Source organism: Prionailurus viverrinus, chromosome B2 (genome assembly GCF_022837055.1).
Source record: "Prionailurus viverrinus isolate Anna chromosome B2, UM_Priviv_1.0, whole genome shotgun sequence".
Taxonomy (NCBI): domain Eukaryota; kingdom Metazoa; phylum Chordata; class Mammalia; order Carnivora; family Felidae; genus Prionailurus; species Prionailurus viverrinus.
Window position 1 is genome coordinate 89,856,592 of NC_062565.1, and position 27,564 is coordinate 89,884,155.

A 27,564-nucleotide genomic window follows, 5' to 3' on the forward strand; every position below is an offset into this window, starting at 1 on the left:
AATTGAGACAGGCTCAACTCATTTTCATCTTTACACTGGGCATACAGCCAGGAGCTTACGTTTTCAGTACAGAACGCCCTCAATTTTTTTTTTTTTTTACTTTAGCAACGGATCCTCTTTCAAGGGGCAGTATATTCTCCCAGCAACGTTTTCGCTTCGGAAAAGGGAGGCTGAATTCGCTGCGCTACTTTCACACTACGGCGGGGCGTCAGGGTCAAACTGAACCAACTACGGCGTGTTGCTCGGCCGTAGAGAGCGGCACTTCAGGCTGGCCAGGCTGTGGTCGGAAGTTCTGGAGTTCTCCAGACTTCGGTATTTACAGAACGTCTCTGAGGGTTCCGCTTCGGACAGACCGGCCGTTAGTGAAGTGCCCAGTCTGGATGGTAGCGACTGCAGAGACCTTAACTGAACCCGTGGTGGCTGGTCTTTGTTAACCTCAAAACTTCGCGCCCCCTTCTGGCGACACTGGCTGAGCTATACGTCTCCCAGCTAGTCCCGATATTTTCCTTCTTTACCCGTGACCCTTAGGGAAAAGTGGGGCTATTCGTTTCTGTCCTGTTAGTCATTTCTCTGGACTACAAGATGGCCTCCCGTAAGGATTTCTGCAAGGCATTTCCTCGAATAGAATACTTTGCACGATGTTTTAATAGGAACGACGTTAAAGTATCAAAAGTATCAATTTCCAGGCTAGGAGCTACAAATCACAAGGAAAACGAAAGTATTACGAAGATACAGTATTTACTTCTCAACTAAATCTTGGAAAGTGCCTTTCTAGAGAGTAACTAGAAACTTTTGCCGGACTCAAGAGTGAACCAAGTTGTTTCATAGGGAATTGTGCAAGCAAAAAAAAAAAAAAAAAAAAAAAAAGGAAATTGCAAGAGAAATAAATTTATGTACATATAGATGGGTAAAGAAGATAAATATAGATGTGAAATATACATACTGTTTATATGAAACTCAGTCTTCCTTAATAGAACACTTGAAACCTAGATACTCCTGGATCAGCAGAAGGAAGTCCTCAATAGCTAAAGATATGCTGGTCCTCGAATCCACGTGGCCTTTGAAATAAAATTTTATCTTGGAAGAAACGCTTACAAATAATTACTTGGCAACACCATGATGTGAGTGCATGAAGATACTACAGGAAGCAAAAGAAAAGCTCCATTCTTTTAGCCCTTTTCCCCAACTTCCACTTAGCACAAAAAAGACTACACACACTACGGATTTTTTAAATCTCTTAAGAAAAAAAGACATGTTACCAGTGGCTATCACTGCTTTTGCTCTGATTTTATTACCCAGATTTTTTGCATAGGGCCTGATACTCAAGTTTGTTTCTTTGAGAAATGTTCTAATCAGAGAAACTTCTCTCTGAAACCTCATTGCCCTACTTAAAGTTTCATATGTTCTTAACTTCCTGTAATCTATTTCTCTAGTTAAAAGTTGAAGCAATTTTCTGGTATGGTTCCTCCCACCCCCATCTCTGCTAATCAGCCAGTCAGCATACTGCTTATCATACAAGAATTCTTACATTTGTCAAATGAGCGAATATTTTGAACAACCCCAATATAGGTCAATCATTTTGGAAACCCATTGCCAAATAAAGATAATTATTAAATATCTCATATTTTTTTCCTTGTGCCAACTTAAGACATTCTCGGCAATCACTTTTGGCCAAACCAGGAAAGGAGTTTCATAGTCCCATTTCCCTTTCTCTCACCACTATTTGGGATTTCCCTGTAATGTTATGACCTGAAGGAGATAACACACATATATATATATATATGTATTCCAACACCAAACTTTCTCGGAATGTATTTTTGTGGTTAAAGTGTCTGAGGGGTGCTTGGGTGGTTCAGTCGGTTGAGCATCTGACGACAGCTCAGGTCATGATCTCAAGGTACCGTTTGTGAGTTGGAGCAGTGTCAGAATCAGTGCTGAGAGTTCAGAGCCTGGAGTCTTCTTCAGATCCTGTGTCTCCCTCTCTCTGCCCATCCCCTGCTCATGCTCTGTGTCTCCCTCTCAAAAATAAACATTAAAAATTTTTTTATAAAAAAAAGTGTCTGAGCAGCTGTCATGTATATGATCTGCTTCAGTCTGGTCATTCTGCACCTTGATCAGAAAGTGCTGAAGCAGCCACCATCTTGCCAGTCCTGGCAATCTGCTATTTATGACTAACAGATTAGCAGACATTGTAAATTACTTTTTAAATTAATTTTCCCTGTTTGCACTATATGAAGTAGAAAATTCAAAGGGAGGATATGTTCACGTTAGTACTTTGTATTAGTACTTGTGGAATCAAGTTAGCCTTAAGGTTAAGTGGAAAAGTTAAATGAGATGTGGAAAAGATACAGAATTAGGAAGTATTCCTATCATTCAAGATATGAATCTTTAAGTTCTTTAAGATTCTTTAAGAATCTTTAACTTAACATTTTAAGTTCCATATAGCATCCATCTTAACATTTAAGAATAAAATTATTTAAAGCTATGGTATATACATATAATAGACTATTACTTAGCTTTAGAAAGGAATGGAACTCTGATATATATTACCACACTGGTGAACTCTGAAAAGATTATGCTAAGTGAAACAAGACAGCCCTTGGGAGACTTACTCTTTCTTACTTATCCTACCCATCCCTCTTTTCAATTAGGCAGGGTCATGTGACTACTTCTGGCCAATGGGCTGTGAGTGACACATCCAAGATGAATTTAACGGCTGGTGCAAGAATTTTAATGCTCTCTTCCCCTGCTAGAGTGGAGAGACCTGGTGTTAAAATGATAGAACCACCTGATAAAAGCCTGGATTACAAAACTACCAGTTAGAGGGGAGCCTGGGTGGCTCAGTCGGTTAAGCGTCCAACTTCACTTCAGGTCATGATCTTGCAGCTCATGAGTTTGCTTTCCATTGGGCTCTGGCTGACAGCTTGGAGCCTGGAGCCTGCTTCTTGTTCTGTGTCTCCTTCTTTCTCTCTGCCCCTCCCCTGCTCACGCTCTGTCTCTCTCTCAAAAATAAACATTAAAAAAGTTTTTTTTTAAATCACCAGTTGGAAAATAGTTGCCTGTGCAGATTGCCCAGATTCATGGAGGACTTTGGGTGAGGAAGAAATAAACTCTTCTTGTGTTAAGTCATTGGGATGTGGAGTTATTTGTTACTGCAGCAAAATCTACACTATCCTGATACATATTGGAACACAAACATTTTGGATAATTCTGCTTGAGTGCAACTTAAAAAATGTATGAAAATAGCTTCAGGGAGGTCCATGAAACTCTGAAATTACATACAAAAATCTTCAGTATATATTTTTCTGAGATAACTGTCAAGATTTCCCTTCCTAGCCCCTACACTGCCATTAGCAAGAATGATGACAGGCCCCAGAATTAAAACCTTCCTTCTCGCCCTACTCATAGCTTCCCTTTGAGACTATCAGGACTAATATCATAACACATTTTATCCCTAGAACATCTTTCATCCACAGACCTTAACTTCCATATGACTCTGTAGGTAATGTTACTTTTCTCCATATCATTGATTATTTGATATATCTTTTCTTTATTCTTTTACTTCCTGGGGTACCTGGGTGGCTCAGTGGTTTAGCCACCAACTCGTGATTTGGGCTCAGATCATGATCTCATGGTTGTGGGATCGAGCCCCATTGGGCTCTGTGCTGACAGCACAGGGCCTGCTTGGGATCTCTCTGCCCTTCCCCGCCCCCTCAAAATAAACTTTAAAATGTCTATTTCCTTACTTCTTAGATTTCTGTCTCTTGTGTTCAGTGCTGTATTTCCAAATGCGTACCACACAGAAGGTATTCAAAAATTAATCAAATTATTGAGCAAATGAAAGATGGTCTATTGCTTTCATCATAATCTCAAAGAGTTTCATAACCCAAAAATGTTTAAATTCAAAATAGGCAAACAAAATATATCCTAATAAATTTTCCTGTCTAAATAATCCAAACATTTTGAGAAACCTATGAAAGGATCAAGACCCACCCTTGGTAAATATTGAAATTAGAGTGAAAGTGACCTATAATAAGATTTTGTTCTGAAATAATTTCTAAAATAGGAAGGATATTTTTTTTAATTTTAATATTTATTTTTGACAGAGAGAGAGAGAGAGAGAGAGAGAGAGAGAGAGAGAGACGGAGCATGAGCGGGGGAGGGGCAGAGAGAGAGGGAGACACAGAATCTGAAACAGGCTCCAGGCTCTGAGCTGTCAGTACAGAGTCCAACACGGGGCTCGAACTCACAAGCTGTGAGATCATGACCTGAGCTGAAGTCGGACGCTCAACTGACTGAGCCACCCAGGCGTCCCATAGGAAGGATATTTTGAATATAGCTAAGTTAGCAAATACACTGCTGATAAATAAAATATTATCGATAACGTGCACTGCAAAAACTCCAGGACCAATTGTGAAACATAAAGAATTTAACATTTATTATGCATTTTTATAAAGTAACATCAAAATAATGCTCAATAAGTTACATAGTTATTTTCTAAAAACACCGCAAAAAAAAGTATAGATAAAACACTAGGAATGCTATATAACCAGCATTACTCAAAATTAAAAATATAGCCAACTATCTTTTAAACAAATTTGAATTGATTTCTACATGAACCAAAATATTTTCATATCTAAAAATAGTCTTTCTTAATGCACTAGATAATATCTAAAGGCTCAATTTTATTGCACATAACGTATTTAGTTTAGGCTTATTTGATCAGGTAACGTGCAGACAAGTCATGAATATGAATTTAGAAAAAGTAGGCAGAATGTTATTTTGTACTAGAAAAATTAGATGAAGGTGATACATTCTACAGCTTAATCTTCAGGAAATTTTATTCAGCTATTGTTTAAAATTACTGGCTAACTTCATCACACATGTGAGCTAAGAGCTGTCATATTTGGTAAGTTTTGTTGGAACATTCAAAACAAGAAAACAGGAATCAACTACTCTTAGGACTGACACCAACTACTATTCTTCCTGCCACCCAGAAAGGTGGGTTTTCACATTAAACCCACATTAAAGGTGGGTTTTGTTTTAAAACAAAACATTAAATAACAAAATCTTAAATACAGACATATATTTGGTTATGTCAAAAATATTCACATAATTGGCACATAATCAAAATTTTACCATTTTAAGCAGGAAAAACCAGGGGAAACTGGGGTTAGACATACCCTGTAAACTATTTTCTAAATAGAGCTAATGAAATTTCTGTTTTACATCTGACACTCATTTGGCCAAACACTATGGTAGTTGTTTTGAGACTCTGTAAACATTTCTCACTTATTTGTATGGTGTCCTGAGGTCATCTAGAAACTATTGTCATTACAGTAGCTTTACAATTCAGTAACCCTGCAGATGTGCATTCAGAATCTTCAGAATAAACATGTAGGCCCATGTGTAACTTAACATACTTTCTCTATTACAAATCTGTCTTTAGGAAATTCTTAGGTATCAAAATAAAATTTATTTGGTTACCAGCAGACCCTGAAAAATATTCATAAACTCTAGGCCATAAAAAAATAGGTTTCAGACTTAGCGCTTTTACCATGAAATGAAAATAAAGTATCGTCTTTGCATGTCACTTCTGGAATAATATCTAAAACATACAGAGGCCTCTCCATTTTAAAACGTTAAAATAGTGTCAGCACAGTGCCTGATCCATAGCAGGTGTTCAAAAAATACCTACTTAATGATTAAATGTGAAGTTAAGCATAAAAACTACTATAGCACCTGAGTACCCAGGTAATATTCTGAAGCTACAATGTATCTCAATGAAAAGTCAGTCTTTACTGGTACTCAGAATAAAGCTCAATAGGTCTCCTCTTTGATAAATACAGCACTGGTGCATTTCCTGGCATCCTATTAACGAAAAGAGGACAAGGCACTTTCCCTGATTCTTGCCCTCGGCTATCATTTACCATCTCTGACTCGGCTATGTAAGGGATGAAACCAACAAGCAACAAAAAAGAATGCTCTTGTTTCTTTCCTATCCTTTTCTCTTCCTTTTTATCTTTCTTTCTCTCCTTTTCTCTTGTCTATCTCTCTATCAATGAAACAAGAAGCTAGTGACCACCTAATGGAAAACATATGCCTCATAATGGTATCTTTACTTTTGGGGGAAGGGATAGTAATTGTCATTACCAGTATGGCTAACTTGAATAAAGAGATTTAACACATATTTTCCACAAAAAAATTCACTGCTCTGGTACTGAAAACTTCAATGCTAATGGATTACGATTAAACATAAAACTCTGTTTAATTTAGACAGTATAAACTGATTTTTACAGGACACAACCTGAGTTTGCAGATTAATTCATAAAGCTATATTTCTCCATCATTTCAAGTTAAAAATCAAGAAAATACTACTACTGGAATTTCAATGCCCAAAAAATAGAATTTGTGCAATGACATTTTTAAGCTCTGAGTTTTGTATATTATTACCATCTTTAACACTAATCACAGTTCCACTCATTTACATATGAAAAGGCAGCACCGGTGAACTTGATAATGTTCTATATACTTAAATGTTAAGAAGGGGCAGAGGCTTGGTTAAATATTTCCACACATAATCTACAGCTACTATTCCTATCCTTCCTTCCCAAGAGGAGAGTGAACTAGAACTAGGCACTTAGCCAGTAGCTGCCTGTAGTATGATTTGTTGGCACTAATAATTAGGATGCTTGAACCATGCAGTTATGTATTTTGATTCAGTAATGTCAGACCCGAGTGGCCATTACTTTTTAAAATCTTAAGTCTAATAAGTAACAGTAATATTTTCATGCCAAGTTTTGACAGCTTAATAACTTGTATTCTGGGGTGGAGGGTGAACTACCACATTTTTGCTATTATTTATTTAAAATCTGAAATGCCAACTTTATACCCCATTACAACAAAAGCTAACCTCACTTGAATTTATTAATGATGCTTGTTGAAGACAAAGAAAAGTGATCTCAAACCCAAAACCACGATTAATACTTACTGACCTACAGAACTAGAAAATGTATTATATTCCCCTGTCAAGTATAATGACAATATAATTCTCTATCATTTGCAAATATAATTTGGTAATTTATATTTCAAAAGCATCCAATGATCCCATATGGATTAAAAACTTCTATTTACCAATTCTGCATGTTACAATGATCAATTACATTTTGACCTTGGCTAATTATATGCAAATTTTCCTTAACTCCATCATGAATAGGCTGCAAATAATATGTTGATATCTTTCAATATTTTCAATAAGCGAATCAAGAATTTATTTGTAAACCCCTATTACTGAAGCTACACTGGGATCTTTAAATGGTTGAACCACATAAAATAAGACAAGGTCACTATGCCTACTGTGTAAGTGTATGTTATAGCAATGTTTCCCACATAGTGGTATACATACACGGCTAGACAGCCCTGAGGTGATTTTCAGTGGAGTGCTACATGAATGAACAATTTTTCTTCAGTAGTGATGTATTTATTTGAATGCTTATTAGAAAAAACAAAACTAGCACATAGAATGTGGAATACACTCAAAACAAGGCTATGTTTAAAAATGTAACGCTAAATAATAAGGTTAAAAATAACCAGTAAACAGTACATACAGATGAAATGGTATGTGACTAACATTTGGTAAACACTGTTCTAAGGAACAATTTGATTGGCCAGCATTATTTCTGAATTCTCAGAGTAATAAGCCACATTAAAAGGGGGTTTCCTCTAATACTGCAGATTCTGGGTTTTTTCCAGGACAAATTTTTCTTTAAAAACATGTGTTCACATTTATTTTAAGAATATACATATGAAAGCAATGAGTAAATTTAATTTACTTTAAAAGGATTTGCCAGAAATGGTAAAAATCTCCAAGGGCATTTGAGGGACATGCTAATCCTACAGAAAAGACTACAAAGGCACATTGCATATTATGTTATCATTGCAGCATTTGAACAAAAGTGATCTAAATAATCATTACCATTAATTATTAACAAATAATTATAATATTCTTTCATAAAAAAGAAGGTATGCTTGTGCACTAAGTGCTCTTGATTCTGGAACCACTTGCACGTAAGTGTCACTAACATGGACCCATTGGTCTGCCGATTCACTGTCAGGTTCTTTCAAATCTAACGAAACAAAAAGAAGTATCATTTTACAATAAGTATGTTTTTGCTCTACATTCTAAACAACAACACATTCATCACACAAACTGTATTTACCTAACGCTAGATCTTATTGTGTACGTTTCTTCTTGTGTTAAACATCTTCCAAAATGAACTTTCAAAGCATTAATATAGTATCACTTCACTTTAAATATCTAGTGAAATATTAAACTTTTAGATATTTATGTGCTCAAGGAAAAGAATCATTCTCACTGAAATAGAAAGAAAGAAAAAACAAAACAAAACAAAGAAAGTTTGCTGATCCATAAGCAAAGCCTGCGAATTTTCAACCCCAACTCTATTCTGGGGACCTGGTAGGTCTTCAAAATCTTTTGGTGTTGTGTTGTGTTGTGTTAAATAAAATGCCACTACACACAATGACTTAACACCCTGAAGAAGGGTACAGTCTTAGGATATTTAAAGTTCTGTAAGATTATCTAAGTACTGTTAAAGATATTCCTCACCTAACTTTAACAAAGCGAATCCACTGGAGGTAATCCATGAAACAAAGAATAAAATTCATTTGTTTTTAAGAACAACGTAAACTTAGGATGGCATACCAGGTACATTTTTCTTTCCAGTGATATGCTCCAATAATTTCCTGGAGGGTGCTCTCACTTTCACATAAGCCGTGTAGTGACCTCCTCTCATTGAGCCACTGTGTTCCACTACGCCATAGAGACCATAGAGAACTTTATCTCCCACATTTACATTCTTTTAGACAAAGAAAAAACTGAAATTAGTAATATCTAGTGAAATATTATAAAAAGGAAAATTAAGTCAAACGTATATCCTGCTTAAACTAAGGAAAATGCATTGTTAAAACTACAAAGAGATATGTTTCCACATATATTAGATTGGCAAAATGCAAAAGTCTGACAACATTCTCTGTTGGCTGGGCTGTGAGGAAAAGAGCTCTCATACACATTGCATGTGGAACGCAAAGGGGTACAACCTCTATGCAGATGTATTTCCTGTAATCTAGTGAAATCACAAAGGCATTACTCTTGGATTTATCAGTCCTCTTAAAGGTTTCTATCTCACAAGCACGTAGGAAAAACATAAAAAGGTATGTTACGGACTAATCATTATTTTGACTATTAACTGCAGGAATATTTGTAATACCAAAAAACTGGAAGAGCACCTGGATGGCTCAGTCGGTTAAGCACCCAACTTGATTTCAGCTCAGGTCATGATCTCACTGTTTTGGGATCAAGCCCCATGTTGGGCTCCATGCTAGCTCAGCATGGAGGCTGCTTAAGATTCTCTCTCTCCCTCTGCCCCTCTCCCCTGCTCACTCGCTCTCTAAAAAGATATTTGCCTTTAAAACAAAACAAAACAAAACCGGAGCCATGAGGATATAATGCACAGTACAGGGCATATAGTTAATAACACGATAACAACTTTGTACGGTGACAGAAGGTAGCTAGATTTATTGTGATCACTTTGTGAAGTTGAACCACTAAATTATATACCTGAAAATAATGTAATATTGTATGTCAACTACACTTCGATTAAAAATAAACTGGGGGACTCCTGGGTGGCTCAGTCAGTTAAGCATCGGACTCTTGATTTCACCTCAGGTCATGATCTCACAGTTGGTGAGATCGAGCCTGGCCTTGGGCTCGGGCTCACTGACAGTGTGAAGCCTGCTTGGGATTCTCTCCTCTCTTTCTGCCCCTCCCCTTGCTCTCTCTTTCAAACAAAGACTTAAAAAAATAAAAGTAAACTAGAATAAACCCAAATAAATGGGTCCCCATTAAATTGGGGACCGGCTGAATAAATTATGATGCAGTGACACAACAGAGTGCTACGTTGCTTGAAAAATGCAATGCAGACTATCTCAAAAAACTGCTATGAAATAATCTCCGGGATATGTTAATAAGGTAGAAAAGGGCACTTGGGTGGGTCAGTTAAGCGTCTGACTTCAGCTCAGGTCATGATCTCACAGTTTCTGAGTTCGAGCCCCGCATCAGGCTCTGTACTGACAGCTCAGAGCCTGGAGCCTGCTTCAGATTATGTGTCTTCCTCTCTCTCTCTGCCCCTTTCCTGCTCATGCTGTATCTCTCTCTGTCTCTGTTTCTCTCTCAAAAAATAAATAAATGTTAAAGCTAGGCCCCAGACTATTTGGGAATACTCATTAAAAATAATAATAATACGGTAGAGAAAAGGACACATATCATAAGCTATGATTATTTAAGACTGAAGGTGCACATATACATACCTATCTGCTTATATTTTTAAAAATTACGGAAGAATAAATAATTTTTAAATGGTTACCTATAAAGAGAGGGAAGAAACAAGCGGAATGAACATGGAGAAAGGCTATCCTTGTTTGAATTTACCTTGTTTTATACATTGATCTGACTTTGGAATTATGTATTTTATGTAATGATTAAAAAAATTTTTTTTAATTTAAGTTAAAATTTAAAAGCAATCCCTAAAATGAAAATTTAAAAATTCAACAAGTGAATAATATATTCCAGTTGGCAGCATAATCATTTAGAGAGAAACCACCAGAGTCACGTCAAACGAGGAGCCAACTTGAAGTGGCTTTCAGTAGCCAATTATGGAACAATTAAACTAATACATTAGGCCAGGAATAAAAAAGGAGGAAGGGAGGAAAGAATGGCCTAATAATTTTAAGCATATTATTTGCAAGTCAATTAAACATCTTAATAACATACTAACCTTACAAGTAGCAGAACAGAATGGTGCCAAATCAAGAATAAGTGGAAAATCGACATGTCTGTTTACTTTTCGAAGATTCAAGCCAGCCTTAAAAAGACCAAAAGAACAATTTTTTAATGCAACAAACTTAATTCATCTACATCACTATTTGTTAATAAAACCAAAAGAGGAATGCTAGAAGTCAGTTTTTTTAATAGCTATGAAAACTTGACTAATGAATAGCCCAAGACCTATAGATCAGTTTTGGACTAGTCACTAGTCTATAAATACTTCCTTTTAAGGGCATGAATTCTTTCTGTAAGTTCCTAAATTGAGATGCAAATACCAAATATAAAATAACTGTGGTATATCATGAAATTAGCGTCTAAGATCTGACATGCCTCTATCTTGCTCACACAGAGTAACTGCACATAGATACTCTTCATTAAAGGCATTCTGATACAATGAGACATGATACACCTGCTTGTGTTCTCCATGGACATTTCATTTCCCCCGAGTTTCTACAATCCTGGCTGTAGAAAATCAAGAATTTAATCTTTCAGTGGATATAGATGGGGGTGTAGAGAAAAATCTCTTCCTGCCCACCTGTAGACCACCTGAAATGTTGCAGATACATAATCAAAGCTCCTAATCTTTTCCCTTGAGATTTTTTTCATGGGTTTCATACTTAGAAAATCGTCCACCCAGGGGTCAGGTTAATATTCATTTAAGTTTTCTTCTGGTCTTCTGATGATTTGTTTTATGCAGTTAAATATTTATCTAAAAATAGTATTGATATATGGTATAGAGGGAAGCTTTATATTTTTATTTCAGCTATTTTCCCTAAATCCGTTATTGAATAATCCACCCCCCGGGGTGCCCGGCTGGCTCAGTCGGAAGAGCATGTGACTCTTAATTTCCGGGTCGTGAGTTCGAGCCCCATACTGGGTGTAGAGATTACTTACAAATAAACTTAAAAGAAATAATCCACCTGCTTCCCAACTGATTTGAGATTCTTCCTTTACCATAACAAAAAAGCTTTAAATAGTACTCATGTTTTATTTGACAATTTTGACCATACCGTTTTAATTACCATAGTTTCATTTTTAAATTGATATCAAAAAAACTACCCATTCTAACTTTTCCTAAACTGTTTTGCATTTTAACTTATTTATTCTTTCAGAGAAACTTTAAAATCATTATATCAAATGCAAAACAAAACAAGACAAGGCATTGGATTAAAACTTACAGAGAAAAACCTGACACATTAAAACATTCAGGCTCCCTCTCACTATAGAGTCCCTACAGAGGTGAGATCTGCCTTGCAGTCCTTTTTGCATTTAGTCCAAGCCCACTCACCCCTACCATTAGGATCATGAGAGTTCAGAGAGCTATGTGTACGTGGCTATTTCCCTGCTTCTAATGATTCTTAATAAATCCTATTTTTCATTCTCTCCCTCTCTCTCTCTCTCTCTCTCTCTCTCTCTCTCTCTCACACACACACACACACACACACTCCCTTAGCTTCCTACCACATAAACTGCCAAATACAGTATTATGAATTAAACAATTTTAATTAGAAAAGTCTTGTAAACTATTATCACTGAAAAAGCAGGTAAATCCCATATGACAAATTTTGAACTAAATAAATTACTGTCTAATCCTTGATAACAATTTACATGATGTAGAAGGGCTCTGCGAAACATATGATAAAATTACTACAGCGCTACTATAGGGTCTTTTACCTGATGGAATCTTTTAAGATGGAGAATTAGGTTTGCTGGAATAGCAGAAATGAGCAATTGCTTCCTGGCATTAGTATAAACCCCTTCTGCTTTCTTTTCTGTATAAAATATAATAATTTATTTATAAAATTCCATTCTATACATCATGTACCATATAATATAGTAAACATTTATAAAAGAGCATCCTACCATAATTTTGAAAACATGAAAAAAGAAATTAGACTCTGGTTACAGCATATCTCCATATTCCTTTCCAGAACTCCACTGAAACAAAAGGGATTTTTTTTTAAAAGCACACACTTACAAGGACAAAAGATAGGGGAAGAGACACTTGCAACAAAATTTGGGGAGCTGGGAAGCAGATGGACTAGTAGTGACTTATGTCAAAGCCCTCCAGCCAAAGACCACCAAAAACACACCTAGAGTTTAAAAAAAAAAAAAAAAAGGGGGTCATTACTCATTGCAGAAAAAGGAGATCACATATCACGGGAACCACAGGGCATTTCAGTAAGAGGTTGTTAGACAGTACTTGGGATAGGATTTGAATACGGCCAACAGCATATTTAACGTGGATTAACGTAAATTGGTACTTCTTCCTTCTCCCATCTAGACATTTCTTTAATTATTAGTGTATTAAGCATGTCTTTATTCTTATACTTTGACACCTGGGGCCTTGCTGACACCAGAGGGAAGGATTCCGACAGAGCTAGAGAATTCCTAGACATAATCAACAATGTAAGTGTACCTTTCATACAAACCAATCCAAAGCCCATACCCAACCACCTCCTTTATTGGGCTCTGATACTCTAGGCCACTATCCACCTGGCCTAATCACACTAGGGCCAAGTACTACATAAGTGGAGACAGCCCCAATGCCCCAGAGCCCACTGAAATTATTGAAAACTAGTCAATCAGTTCTAAGCCTATAGATCCTACCTTGCTGATTCCAATACCCTCCCTGGAAACTACAATAAAGGCTGTTGTCCATGTCTTCCCTCGCTCCTTCTGCCTCCTGACCACCCTGCTCCTTCCCCATGGGGCCTGCCTGCCACAGCTTAGTGTGCTCGCTCCTCTTCAGAACTGTACGTAACAAACTATCTCTTCAGTTGCAACTGTCTCCGGATCTGTTGGCCTCACCATCCCTGAGTAATTATAAAACCTGCATTTTGAAACAGACTAGTCACTAAGAATCAGAGTATTCTCTCCATTTAATCATGGCTAGAGATGCACTAAAAAATTATTTGACAAGTCTTTTTCCACTTTTCTCTCATCAACTAAACACATCTATTGCTAGCTTTGTAACAGACAATTACTTAAAATCATCAAATTCATATCTTATGATAGGACTCCATACTAGATTGGTGTGATTTGTAAAGCACATTAATCTCACTAGTGATACAACTGTCTGTTCTAGGGAAATTTTTTCTGGAAAGATTTCAGAGAGCCAGTCCCCTGAAATGAGATTCTATGGATTTGCATTTTCAAGGCAGAGATGGGTACTTCCTGTCCAATTTATTTCAACAAAAATCTATTTAGAAGTCCAGTCACAGTCTTCAGTGCTGAGGTACGACTATGAAAAAGACAATCCCCGCCTCCAAGAAACTTAAGTATGGAGACAAGTTTCTTAGTTTCCTTTATTTGGGATCTATAACCCACCTTTATTTGGGATGATAGTCACTGACTATCATATAACCCATGAATACTAAGAAAAACAAAAACCTAAATATTTACCTGCAGAAATGGTTTCCTTTTGGTACTTCTGTTTCTTTTCAGTACAATTCTCACATAGAAGCTTGTTATTCCCCATTAGTAATTCCATAGATGTAAACTGGTAGAGACAGGACTGAACTGAGCATTCTTTAGAAGTAGTTATATAGCTCTGAGAAAGGGAAAGAAAAGCCTTTTGGGGGCTAGGAGACAACACATATTTCTCCTGTGATGAACACAAATTATTTGGAACATCTGGTGGCTTATTTTCTCTGTCAAGATCTCTATCTCCAGTTACAGTGCTGCTCAAATACAGTTCAGAAATAGCTTCAGCCACTCCCTCGTCACCACTGCCAGTCTCCTTGGTGAGTGGCCGCTGGGGAGGGGGTCCATTTTTGTGCGCACAGCATCCACTTCTAGACCTCAACAGGACAGCCTGCTGAGAAGTACTTTCCGATTCTGAAGCCTCACTGTCAGCATCAGCACTACTTTCGGAAGGGCTGGCTTCTTTTTCGCTGCCATCAGTAGGGCTTTCGGCCAGAGCTGCCTCAGTACTCACGACGCCTGCACACACTGAGGAATCTCCACTCATCCCAGGGTTTTCATATTCTCGGCATATGACGGCCACTCTATCTTCTCCAGATGGTAATTTTCTTACACATTTTCTGCCGTGAACTAGTTGATTCTGTAAGTTGACAGTGTTTTCAGAGAAAAGAATCTTGTGACCTTACTGAAAATAAATGCCAGTAAGTCTTATTTATGCCTTCCGCAATTATCAGATACTTTTTCTCGTACCTCTGAAATCCATTTCCTAAATCTACCTGAACTACAATCGACAAAAGATACAATAACAAATCGTTCTAATTTAGAAATGCATATCCTTATACGAGAAGCCCACAATAGCAGTTACTTATCTGTGGAGAAAGAAACAGAACTTTTGTAGAACAGGGCTGTGAGGGAGGCTTTTTTATTATAAACCTTTGTATATACTCTCTGTAGTCTTGCCACTTCAAGAGTCTTCTAACAGAAAAACCTAAATGTGATAATATATCAATTTGCCGAGTTAGTACAAATCATATTGCATTAAAAAAAGTTTTTTAAAAAAATGAAGCGCATGGGGCGCCTGGGTGGCGCAGTCGGTTAAGCGTCCAACTTCAGCCAGGTCACGATCTTGCGGTCCGTGAGTTCGAGCCCCGTGTCAGGCTCTGGGCTGATGGCTCAGAGCCTGGAGCCTGTTTCCGATTCTGTGTCTCCCTCTCTCTCTGCCCCTCCCCCGTTCATGCTCTGTCTCTCTCTGTCCCAAAAATAAATAAACGTTGAAAAAAAAAATTAAAAAAAAAAATGAAGCACAAATTTAGATTGATTTCTTTATATTTTTATGAGGTAGGGGAGCCTGAGTGGCTCAGTCAGTTAAACATCAAGACTTTGGCTCAAGTCATGACCTTGTAGTTTGTGAGTTTAAGCCCCATGTCGGGCTCTCTACTGTCATCATGGAGCATGCTTCAGATCCTCTAACCCCCCTCTCTCTGTCCCTCCCCTGCTCACACTATCTCAAAAATAAATAAAAAGCATGTAATAATAAATAAATTGTTAGGAGATAATTCAACAACCAGATATGTTCCTGGTAAAATAGAGGATCTAGACAATGGTGATTGGTGACTGGTGACATCAAAGATTACACTTCAAACGTAATGTGCATCTTCTTTTTTTTAAATATATTTTTTAATTTTTTTAATGTTTATTCATTTTCGAGAGAGAGAGCGTGAGCAGTGGAGGGGCAGGGAGAGAGGGAGACACAGAATCCAAAGCAGGCTCCAGGCTCTGAGCTGTCAGCACAGGGCCTGATGCAGGGCTTGAACACACGAACTGTGAGATCATGACAGCTGAGCTGAAGTTGGAGGCTTAACCAACTGAGCCACTCAGGCAACCTATATGTTCATCTTCTTGATGGAAGGATACACCACCAGTTAAATTTTTTCTTGCCAAAAATCAAATAAACAATAAAACTTGAGCCTAATTAGGCCTTTAGATAAAAATGCCTTAGAGAGGAAATAAAGGAAACAGAGGAACCTGTTAAAACCATGGGAATGCAATAGCAAAACAAATTACTATTGAATGTGGGAATGTGAGAAACTGCTAAAAAAGAAAAAAGAAAAAAAAAAAAGACCCGATTTCTTCCACAAATATATTGCAAAGCAAGGGAAAAAAGAAGGGGGAAATCTATAATTAAAAGGGACCTCAGAGACATGCGATTAAGAGATGGCAATCAACTGCAATCTATATTTTTTTAGATCCTAAATTAAAGCACACCTTAAAAAGCAAAAACAAAATGAAGTATTTTATGAGACAACTGCAGACATTTAAATAATGACTGGATGTTGGTACTATTAAGAAATTACTGGGGCGCCTGGGTGGCACAGTCGGTTAAGCCTCCGACTTCAGCCAGGTCACCATCTCGCGGTCCGGGAGTTCGAGCCCCACGTCAGGCTCTGGGCTGATGGCTCGGAGCTTGGAGCCTGTTTCCGATTCTGTGTCTCCCTCTCTCTCTGCCCCTCCCCCATTCATGCTCTGTCTCTCTTTGTCCCCAAAATAAATAAAAAACGTTGAAAAAAAAATAAAAAAAAAATAAATTACTAATATTTTTAGATACGATAATGTACTGCAAGTACATCTTTAAAAATAGTATTCATGTTTTTTTAAGTTTATTTATTTATTTTTGAGACAGATACAGAGAGTGAGCAGGGAAGGGGCAAAGAGAAAGGGAGAGAGAGAATCCCAAGCAGGCTCTGCACTGTCAGCATGGAACCCAATGTGGGGCTCAAACTCACAAACTGAGAGATCATGACCAGAGCCAAAACCATGAGTCAGATGCCTCCCCGACTGAGGCACCCAGGCCCCCCCCCCAAGATAGTATTCATCTTTTAGAGATATACATTGAAGTATACACTATATGGGTATTATTTCAAAATAATTGGAGATGGAGAGGGTGAAAATGTGGTATATATGCAGACATGATTAGCCATGATTTGAGAACTATGAATCTGGGAAATAGGTACATGGAAGTTTATTATACTATCTTGTCTACTTTTGTATATTTTTGAAACTGTTCTTATGGAAAAGTTTTCAAAAATAGATGTCTCATAAATGCATATAATCCTACCTTATCTTTAGATGAAGACTGGTTCTTGGTGGCTCTGGGTTGCTGAACATTTTCTATAGTAACAGTGTCACTGTACTGACCAGTATCTGTTGCTTGTAAACTTCTACATTTATTCATTCTTCCCAAAAGTACAGGTTTTGAAACCTATATAGATGCCATGTACATAACACAAAACTTCTTTAGCAAATAAAGTCTGGATATCAACTACGTTTTAAAGTTTCTAACTCATTTGAAATAATTTCCTTAACATTAATTCTCAAAATATAAAACATATTGGTTTGAATTCTTTGAGAATAAGAACTATATATCATATTTCATGCATAAATACACAAACCTTAGTATCAAATATACTATGTGAACTCCATTATTGTATATAAAAAATGACTCTCAGATAATGTGATAATATGCTCAACAAATGTCTTTTTTTTTTCTTTTAAAGATTTTATCTTTAAATAAACTCTACAACCAATGTGGGGCTTGAAGTCACAACCCCAAGATCAAGGGTCACATGCCCTACGGCCAGTCACGTGCCCCAACAAATGTCTAAATATATGAATGAATACATGCTCTCTACCAAAGACTCATTAGTAAGTTGTTTTCTCCTTACCCTTTCTTCTATTATAGGAAGTGAAATATCAATAAAAGGATCTTTCACTGTGGAGATCTTAAAAAGAAAACATATTGAGACATTCGGTTAGAATTCTAATACAGACAATGTAGTTTTATAAAGTCTTTAAAGACTCAAACTTCCCAGGCAATATAATTTCAAGTTAAAAAACATCCCTGAAATAAACTTTGATTTAATTGGGTATAGCAGCACATATTGTTAGTCAAAACAAGATACCCCAACACTTCAATAAATGCAATTCAGTTGAATTTTATAATATTGCCAATATGACTAACCTATAATATTTAAAGTAACTTCAAAGTAAACTGTGTTTAATAAAACTGATTAACTAAAGATATACACATATTTTTGGTGAAATTGTGCCATAACACAAATCAAATACAAACATTTAAAAGAAAAAAAATTAAGCCATGAAGAAAAAAGCCAGAGAGCTTGACTGCATTTTGTAGATTTTTTAGGATAATTCTGTTTAAAAACACTCTCTAGTTTGTGATAGAGAAATCAACTTCTATGTTGAATATACTAGAAATGTAAGTAATATCATGTTGACAAATTCTGTGCTTCAATATGACAGGTTAGAAGGAGATGTAACATATAATACTGATTTTATAAGACTAGAGAGAAAAGAAAAGTACCCCATTATTTGAGACAGGAAAACTATTTTATGATCAAAATGTAACAAAGTTTACACCTAACATACTCTAAACCATATGCTTTCAGAAATATTTGTTATCAAGTAATTGAAAACCCATAAAAACTTTTATGTGTTTAAAGTTGTTGTTAAAGTACAGATGGCATTCAAAATAAAAATGATCATTAAATTCAAATATGAGCACTTACTTTTAAAAAAACTTCAACAAGTTATATAAATGTAAATTTTAAATAAAATGTGGTACATCTCCCTGTTACGTTATTGCATTATTTCTATTAGAATTACGGTTTAGGGTAATGCACAGTTATATAACATAGTTACTCCCTTCCCAGAAGTTTCTCTTTCATTGTAATGCAAACAAGTAGCTAACGCGTTCCAAGACATTCAAACAGGCTAAAAGGTTTATCAAGAGGAAAAATAACACTTAAAAAAAATTATAAATTATGTTCCTTTCTGGGAGTGAAGGATATATTGTAAAGACTTTCAAAAACTGTTATGTAGTCATCTGTCACAAATAAAAATAAATGCTGATGATTATATGTGAAAGAGAACAATAAAAATTATATGATTGTAATCTATTCCATGTTGAAGTGAATTCCAAAGCACCTACATTTGCACATTCTTCACACATGACTGTGCTAGTTAATTCACCAATAAAGATCCGATCTATGAAGTTCATTTTCACACCTTCTCTTCCATATGCTGCAAAAATAATACTTTTTAATGCAAAAAATGTCAACCACCAACCTAACAATGTAACATGCTTTTTTTCTGTTGATTCAAAAGACATCTGAATAAGACAGATGACCAGCATCACATTAGTAATATATTTACTGTATGATGTTATAATGACTTTCTCCTTTACAATTCTATAGAGAAAAATTTGACTATCATAGAGTAGTCTCCAAGAAATAATAAACTATTGTTAAATTTGAGGCAAAACAAGTAAAGCAATAACCAGTGTTCATACCATACCTCAACTGTTCCCATTAAGCCCTTTAAAGCCTCTGCCTAACATAGAGGTAGACAGAGGATGAGAAAGAAGATTATGCATTCAGGGTTACAAACGCCTGGACCATAACTATGGAAACGATACAGTAGACAAGTAAACACAGCATAGTGTAAAGAATTAACCTCGGCAATTAATAACTGTTATATATATAAACTGCTCAGTTATATATAAAAAAAGATAAAATTATTCCATTTGGGAAATATTCATAAATCAAAGAAAATTATGCCTATGATTTCCTTCAAAATAATCAGGGGTTGGGAGAACATAGATAAAACATAATATACCACACATTCAATATAGTTTAAGAGGGAGGGTGATGGGTATATGAGGTTTCATCATACTATTCTCTCTACTTTAATAGAAGTTTGAAACTCTCCATAGTTAATCATGATGAAAAAATATATTAACAAGCCTCACTCCTCTTTCAAACTTCTATCCTTTTTGGATGTCTAACTTCAAATTTCATACAAACGTTTAAAATCATTTTAAAACATTATTTGAAGCACTGAATGACAGAGTCAACTTATAGCTAGATATATCAATAAACATTTATTAATATGATAACCATTTAGAAGTTATGGTAAACTAAGATGATTCATTAAGAAAACTGTACAAAGGGGGCACCTGGGTGGCTTCGTCAGTTAAGTGTCTGACTTCAGCTTAGGTCATGATCTCACAGTTCGTGAGCTAAGCCCTCAATCAGTCTCTCTGCTCTCAGCACAGAGCCTGCTTCAGATCTTCTGTCTCCCTCTCTCTACCCCTACCCCGCTCGGGCTCTCTTTCTCTCAAAAATAAATAAAACCATTTAAAAAAGAAAGAAAGAAAAAATTGTACAGGGGATTGAAAATGGAGGGGCGCCTGGGTGGCTTGGTCGGTTAAGCGTCCGACTTCGGCTCAGGTCATGATCTCGCGGTCCGTGAGTTCGATCCTCGCGTCGGGCTCTGTGCTGACAGCTCAGAGCCTGGAGCCTGTTTCAGATTCTGTGTCTCCCTCTCTCTCTACCCCTCCCCTGTTCATGCTCTGTATCTCTCTGTCTCAAAAATAAATAAATGTTTAAAAAAAATTAAAAAAAAAAAAAGAAAATGGAAAAGATTATACAAATGGAAAGAAAAACTGAGCAGTTATTCTCAACATGCACTAGATGGCACTATCTCAAACAAACAAACAAACAAAACCAAAGCATACTTGAGAATCCACGTTAAAAAATCTTGAACCTTCCACGTGAAACTAATGTAACATTGTGTGTCAACTATACTTCAATTAAAAAACAAATCTTGAACCCTAACTGCACACAGTTTGGGCATGTACAATCACAATGTGTGTATGTTTATGAATTATAGACATGCACTATGTACAAATACTACTACAAAAAATAGAAGTTAGAATAGAGAATAAACAAAATACAAATAATGTTTTTCAACATCTTCTAAAAATGATGACTTCATAATACAATTAGTTAATATCTGAAGGCAGAATATACAGTTAGGACAAATTGCTTGTAACATGACATATAAGCCCACACTTAAATACTGATAATTAAATGATTAGCTTTGGTTAGATAATCACTGGTTTTGCTAATACTTTGGCTGATGAAGTGTCGACACTAGAAGTAAAGTGGACTTGTATGCTTGAGTTAGTATTCTCTTCAGTAAATGGATTCCTTGCAGGAATCTTTGGGACACTTATGCATTTTGACAGTTAAAACTATGTAGTATCTACAAATCCACTTAATGCAAGCATAGGTCAACTGCAAAATGATACAATATGATGAAAGTGAACTTCCAAGTGAGATTGCTACTTTCAACCACCTTTCCAGTCTCCCTTAGGATACCTCAAATAAGGTCATCAGTGCCCATCTATACATCTGATCATTAGTTTTAGTTTTTAAAGTTCACATGGATGCATTGTAACATTTTCTTTCTATGACCCACTAGACTATCTCACAGACACTGGAGTAAGTACACTCTCTTCTAAGGCCACTACTTTATAGAATTACTTCACATAATGCTCAGTTCTCTTTCCCCTAAAAAGAAACTTAAATTTTTCTTCAGGGAGAAAGTTTTAACAGTAAAAAAATTGACATACCTTTGACCTTTTTTTTAGTATCATCATCAGCAGTTTTAGTAGTTGGGTTGTTAAATGCTTTTAGGATGCCAGCTTGTATTCTCTATAAAACAAATAAGAATTTAATAATCTATACTTAAACATACTCTTATAGGTTAGGAGTAAGTTTTCCCTCTTTTCCCTTCTTTTTCCCACTCCACCACTCCATACCTAAAATGATGTATCATTTTAATCAGGACAAAAGTAACAAAGAGACTACATGAAATTTCTTATCTATCGAAGAAACTCTTAACATATAAGAAGCTATTAAACTGGTCACTATGACATTCATGTATATTATTTTATTTATATACATATATGAGCAAAGTCCAGAACATCAAATAGTCTCCACAGCAAAATTACCTCAGATCTTGATTAGTTATCATTTTATTTGAATTCAGTTGTCAATAACGATTATTAGTATTAAAGTCTTTAGCAGCTCTTAGGAAATGGCAACATTTATGTTTCCGTATCTCTGTGTATGTTTAAGGAAAGATCCAATGTCACAGAGAACTCTCAGAATGAAATAAAACCAGATTCCAAGAATAAAGATTTATTTGAGCTAATAAATTATCTTTTACGCTAATTATGTCCCTACTCAGCATATGAATTTAATCTTCTCTAATTCACATTTTAAAAGTATGGGGAGGGGCGCCTGAGTGGCTCAGGTGGTTAAGTGTCCGACTTCGGCTCAGGTCATGATCTCATGGTTTGTGGGTTTGAGCCCTGCCTTGGACTCTGTGCTGACAGCTTGGAGCCTAGGGCCTGCTTTGGATTCTGTGTCTCCCTTTCTCTCTGCCCCTCCCCTGCTCACGCTCTGTTTCTTTCTCTCTCTCAAAAATAATTAAACATTAAAAAAAAAAATTAAAAGTACGATGAGAGGAAAGCTGGTTAATTATCCTTCAGAAGATTTTTTTTTTTTTTTTTAAGTAAAGTCTTAATCATAGGTTTTCATATTTGAAGCCACTGTTTGACCTGGACTTCCTGGCGTGAAAATGATACCTAATTCTGCTATTTAAAAAATCATTATATCAAAGAGAAACAAAATTCAAACTGCAGACTTACCAGAGAATAAAAATATTACATACCAGAATCCAGATACTTTCCACTGTTCAGAAGAAAATTCACAGACTTAAATACTTAAATCAATTAAAAAGAATAACAAATGGATTAAGCAGCCAACTCACAAATTTGGAAAAAACTGAACACCTTTTAAATACAGAAAGGAGAGTGGCACAGTCGGTTGAGCGTCCAACTCTTGGCCTCGGCTCAGGTCATGATCTCATGGTTTGTGCTATTGAGCCCCACATCAGGCTCCACATTGACAGCATGAAGCTGCTTGGGATTCTCTCTTCCTCTGTCTCCACCCCTCCCCTGCTTGTGTGCGCACTCTCTCAGTCTCTGTCTCAGAGTAAATAAATAAACTTAAAAAAAAAAAAGGAAAAAAAACACACACACACCACCACCAAACGAGAGCATAAGCAAGAAAGACAACAAACCTCACAGGCAACAACAGGGCCAACACATAAGAGAGGCAAGAGAGGGGTGCCTGGGGGACTCAGTTGGTTAAGCAGCAGACTCGTGATTTTGTCTCACATCATTATCTTACTGTTTGTAGGATGGAGCCCCATGACAGGCTCCGTGCTGATGGCTCTGAGACTGGGATTCTCTCTCTGCCATTCTACCCCGCTTGCACTCACTCTCTCTCTCTCTCACCCAAAATAAATAAACAAACAAGAGAGGCAAGAGAATTCACAGGAGCACAGTTAGACAGAATTCTAGAATTATGCTTATACATCAAGTGTGGAAGACAACAAATCCAAACAGGAGCCATGAGACTTAGGAAGACAGACATATTGTCAACATCAAGATCCCCTCGGCTATTGCACCATGCTTCAAGTCTGAGAACAGAATACATGGGGAATGAGCTGCGAATGTCCTTATTCTCCACCCCGTGCTGTGCTGTGGATCAGCAGAGGATACACACTAACCCCAGGGTTGTTCTGCTCTGACCTATTCCTGAGAGCAAAGAGGTGGGCCATGACGAACTCAGACACAGAAAATACAGAGCAGCCTCTAACCTTTCTGGAAGACATCTAGCACCTGGTCTCTCCTATATCTCTGCCAGTTGCTTTGACTTTGACAAGCGTGGCTCAGAATATATTCATGATCTTGCCCACTGACTTCCCCAGAAAGAGCTCTTAGAAATTCTGGGAAGCCAAAGTCAAACTAAGTTCCAAACTCTCTCTCTCAATCCCACTTCTTTTGGCAGCCTTCATCCAATAATGGCAATAGGTTTGTGCTTGCTACCCAGTTATGCAAAGCTAAGCTATCTATTGTTCAAGCGTACAAAGGTAGCTGTCAAAATTATAAGAAAAGGCAGTGAAATGATTACCATAAAAGTAAAAAAAGTGGTTACCTCTGATGCGGAAGCCATGTTTGAAAACAAGGAACAGGTAGCTTCTACGGTACTAAAAAACATTCTGGTTTTTAAAACTCTGGGTGTGGTGGTGAGGAGGAGTGCTAATGGTAAATGAATTTTCTTTCAATTATGTTTTAAACTGTATATACATCTGTGTACATTCTTCTGTATGTAGGATACATTTCATGGTAAGCTTTTAACACCTTCCCCCAATTATTGTGAAACTGAGTTTTGTTTATTAACTGGCCTATGAAGAGAATTTTGTATTCTCTTCAAGTATATTTTAAAAGTTGATGCAAGATTCAACAACTTAAATATATACAAAGTAGGGAATAAAAGTAAACATACAGCAATCCATACATCATACTATCTTGAAATATACATGAAGAAAATCAAAAGAAAACATGTGTCCCAGAAGCTATAAATAGAGATAAGCTCCAATCCAGACTCAATACATTTGAAAATTGATGTAATTCAGATATTATCTGAGCTAACGTTGACTTTTATACCTTCAAAAAAGAATTTTTTGAACTAAAATAAGCAAATTGTGTGAATTCCATTCTCAGGAGGATGGACTTAAATAAATTTCAATGAATACCATGTTCACCTATAAAAAGCCTCTCTAGGGGCGCCTGGGTGGCTCAGTCGGTTAAGCGGCTGACTTCAGCTCAGGTCATGATCTCGCGGTCCGTGAGTTCGAGCCCCGCGTCGGGCTCTGTGCTGACAGCTCAGAGCCTGGAGCCTGTTTCAGATTCTGTGTCTCCCTCTCTCTGACCCTCCCCTGTTCATGCTCTGTCTCTTTCTGTCTCAAAAATAAATAAATGTTAAAAAAAAAAATTAAAAAGCCTCTCTAGCTAGTAAAGATAAAGCTAACTCAAATTATGTCTATAAATTTATTTTATAATTTCAATATTTTAGTAATTCAAATATGACTTTCAATATGATTTAATGAGCCTTTACCATTTTCTAAAATGTAAGCTCTAACATCAAACTCTTAAAAAATAAAAACAATGAGGTTGTTTACATTATTAACTTTTAAATAATTAGACATTTGCTTTTTATTGTATCTTAGCCACAAATTTATATTCTCTAAACTGTTAAAGGAGTTAATTAATAAGCAATTCATCAAGTTGAATAAAACAAATGGGTTTAGGTCCATTTACAGCCTCTCATTGTTAAAAGTTGTGCTTTGAACCACTTAGGATTAAAAAAAAAAAAAAAAAAAAAAAGACTTTGGCCAGGGCACTGCTAACAACTGCAGCACAATAATCAATTAGCAATGTCAAGGTTCAACCATTTCAAATCTCCACCATAAACGTCTTTCAAAAATAAGAATGCAAAACACTCATAGTTTAAGTCAGCGGAGATATTCTGCCTTTAAAATAATCCTAGCCAGGGGCGCCTGGGTGGCGCAGTCGGTTAAGCGTCCGACTTCAGCCAGGTCACGATCTCGCGGTCCGTGAGTTCGAGCCCCGCGTCGGGCTCTGGGCTGATGGCTCAGAGCCTGGAGACTGTTTCTGATTCTGTGTCTCCCTCTCTCTCTGCCCCTCCCCCATTCATGCTCTGTCTCTCTCTGTCCCAAAAATAAATAAACGTTGAAAAAAAAAAAATAAATAAAATTAAAAAAAAAAAAATCCTAGCCAATAATGTATTAGCGGTATATCTTTGAGAATAAAAACGTAATAGCATTAATTTGGTGATAGCTCAAATTCAAGCAAGTGAAGAAGCATGTATTTCTAAGTGGAAAAGACTGCCTATAAAAGAAGTTCTTGTAGTAAATTTGCTTTTATTTGTTTTGCCCATGAAAAATTTAAATTTTTGCACCAATGACCCCCTTTAGCACTCTATTTGGCAGGAGCATGTTATATCTCTCAACTTCAGAGTCATAAGAAAAAAAAAAACTTTAATGAAACATGCTGAAAGGAGGTCAGTAGTTTTTAATCATTACTAAAAGATTCTGGTGGCAGACATAATGCTGTAGCCTTTCTTCAATCAAAAAACACACGGCAGTGATGAACTACCACAGTGGCACGACAAACACCTGGGGGGTTCCCAGGCCAGACAATGCAGCTCCCGCTCGGGTACTCACTGTAAGCGACTGGCACGACTGTCCTTGCTTACAGGACTGAATAAATCCACAGACATGACATTTTAATTCTGCCATGCCATCTGAAACCCTCAAATAGAGGAAGGAAGATAAGAGCTTTCAAAAAGCAACGTTTCCCACTGTACTGCCAGTCTTTAAGATATTGTGAATCCCGATGCACCATTATGACAGAACAATAACTTAATTATAGCAAAGAATGCCATCAATAGAAGTGAAATAAAAAAATAACAGGGATAGATTTTATACCTTTATTTGTAATATCAACAGACAAACAATGTAGAGAGCTGATTTTTAATTCCATTTACAATGATCCACGACCATGTAGTAAACATATCCTTGCAAATCATAGTGGAAAAAAAAATCATTTTAGAAATTGATAGTCTGAATTAATGTTAAAGTAACTCCTATACATCTGTAGGTTCAGAAGCATCAATATGCATTTATCATTCATGATACAAATTTCTGTCTGTCTCTCTCCCCACCTTGCTACCTTCTATCAACTCCTTCAACAAGAATGTCCATATACCATAGTTACTGAATCACATTTAATACTACTTCAAATGGTGAAATAATTATGGTTAAATTTTAAATAGCAAGCTTAGGAGTGCCTGGGTGGCTTAGTCAGTTAAGCGTCTGACTCTTGATTTTGGCTCAGGTCCTCACAGTTTGTGAGTTCAAGCCCCACACTGCGCTCTGTGCCGGCAGCACAGAGCCTGCTTAAGATTCTCTCTCTCTCTCTCTCTCTCTCTCTCTCTCTCTCTGCCCCCTCCCTTACTCATGCACTCTCTGTCTCTCAAAAATAATAAACTTTAAAAAATTAAAAATAAATGAATAAATAGCAAGGCTAAAAATGTATTATTTATACTGGTCACTGATGATTAAGCATTACAACTATGCTTTAATAAGCAGTACTGTATAGAATTAGAATTTGTTTGGTAGTCAGAAAGACTTAAGTTCGAATCTGCCCATTCTTGGCATCAGTTTCTAAATCTAAGAAAATATGATGAAGTATCAGCTCAGGAGCATTGTGCTAATGTCCTCAAAACTTAATTGCAAATCTCTTAATTGATTTTTTTAAAACAAATTATAGGTAAAACACAATGTATTATCCTATCAATTTATCAGTTCAAATTATAACATATTCAAAATAACTGTAAATCTCCAAGAAACAAGGTAGTGTAACTTATTTAAGAAAC

The 27,564-nt window shown here is 36.4% G+C and overlaps 1 protein-coding gene across 8 annotated transcripts in view; it reads right to left on the reverse strand.

Annotated features, from left to right (window-relative positions):
- Positions 1–4,480: 4,480 nt before the first annotated feature.
- USP45 (ubiquitin specific peptidase 45) overlaps positions 4,481–27,564 on the reverse strand; it is a 77,946-nt gene continuing 54,862 nt past the window's right edge. For 4 of the 8 annotated variants that reach the window (XM_047858348.1, XM_047858345.1, XM_047858346.1 and 1 more), the window contains exons 10-18: positions 21,822–21,903; positions 19,335–19,426; positions 18,052–18,108; positions 17,445–17,588; positions 14,309–14,969; positions 12,578–12,675; positions 10,854–10,940; positions 8,723–8,876; positions 4,481–8,126 (exon numbers count right to left, since the gene is read on the reverse strand). In XM_047858348.1, the coding sequence (XP_047714304.1) occupies positions 7,996–8,126; positions 8,723–8,876; positions 10,854–10,940; positions 12,578–12,675; positions 14,309–14,969; positions 17,445–17,588; positions 18,052–18,108; positions 19,335–19,426; positions 21,822–21,903 (1,506 nt within the window). In that variant the 3' untranslated portion in view covers positions 4,481–7,995. Of the gene's footprint in view, positions 8,127–8,722; positions 8,877–10,853; positions 10,941–12,577; positions 12,676–14,308; positions 14,970–17,444; positions 17,589–18,051; positions 18,109–18,852; positions 19,427–21,821; positions 22,588–27,564 lie in introns of those variants that run through there. The other 4 variants (XM_047858349.1, XM_047858350.1, XM_047858352.1 and 1 more) reach the window with 4 other exon arrangements.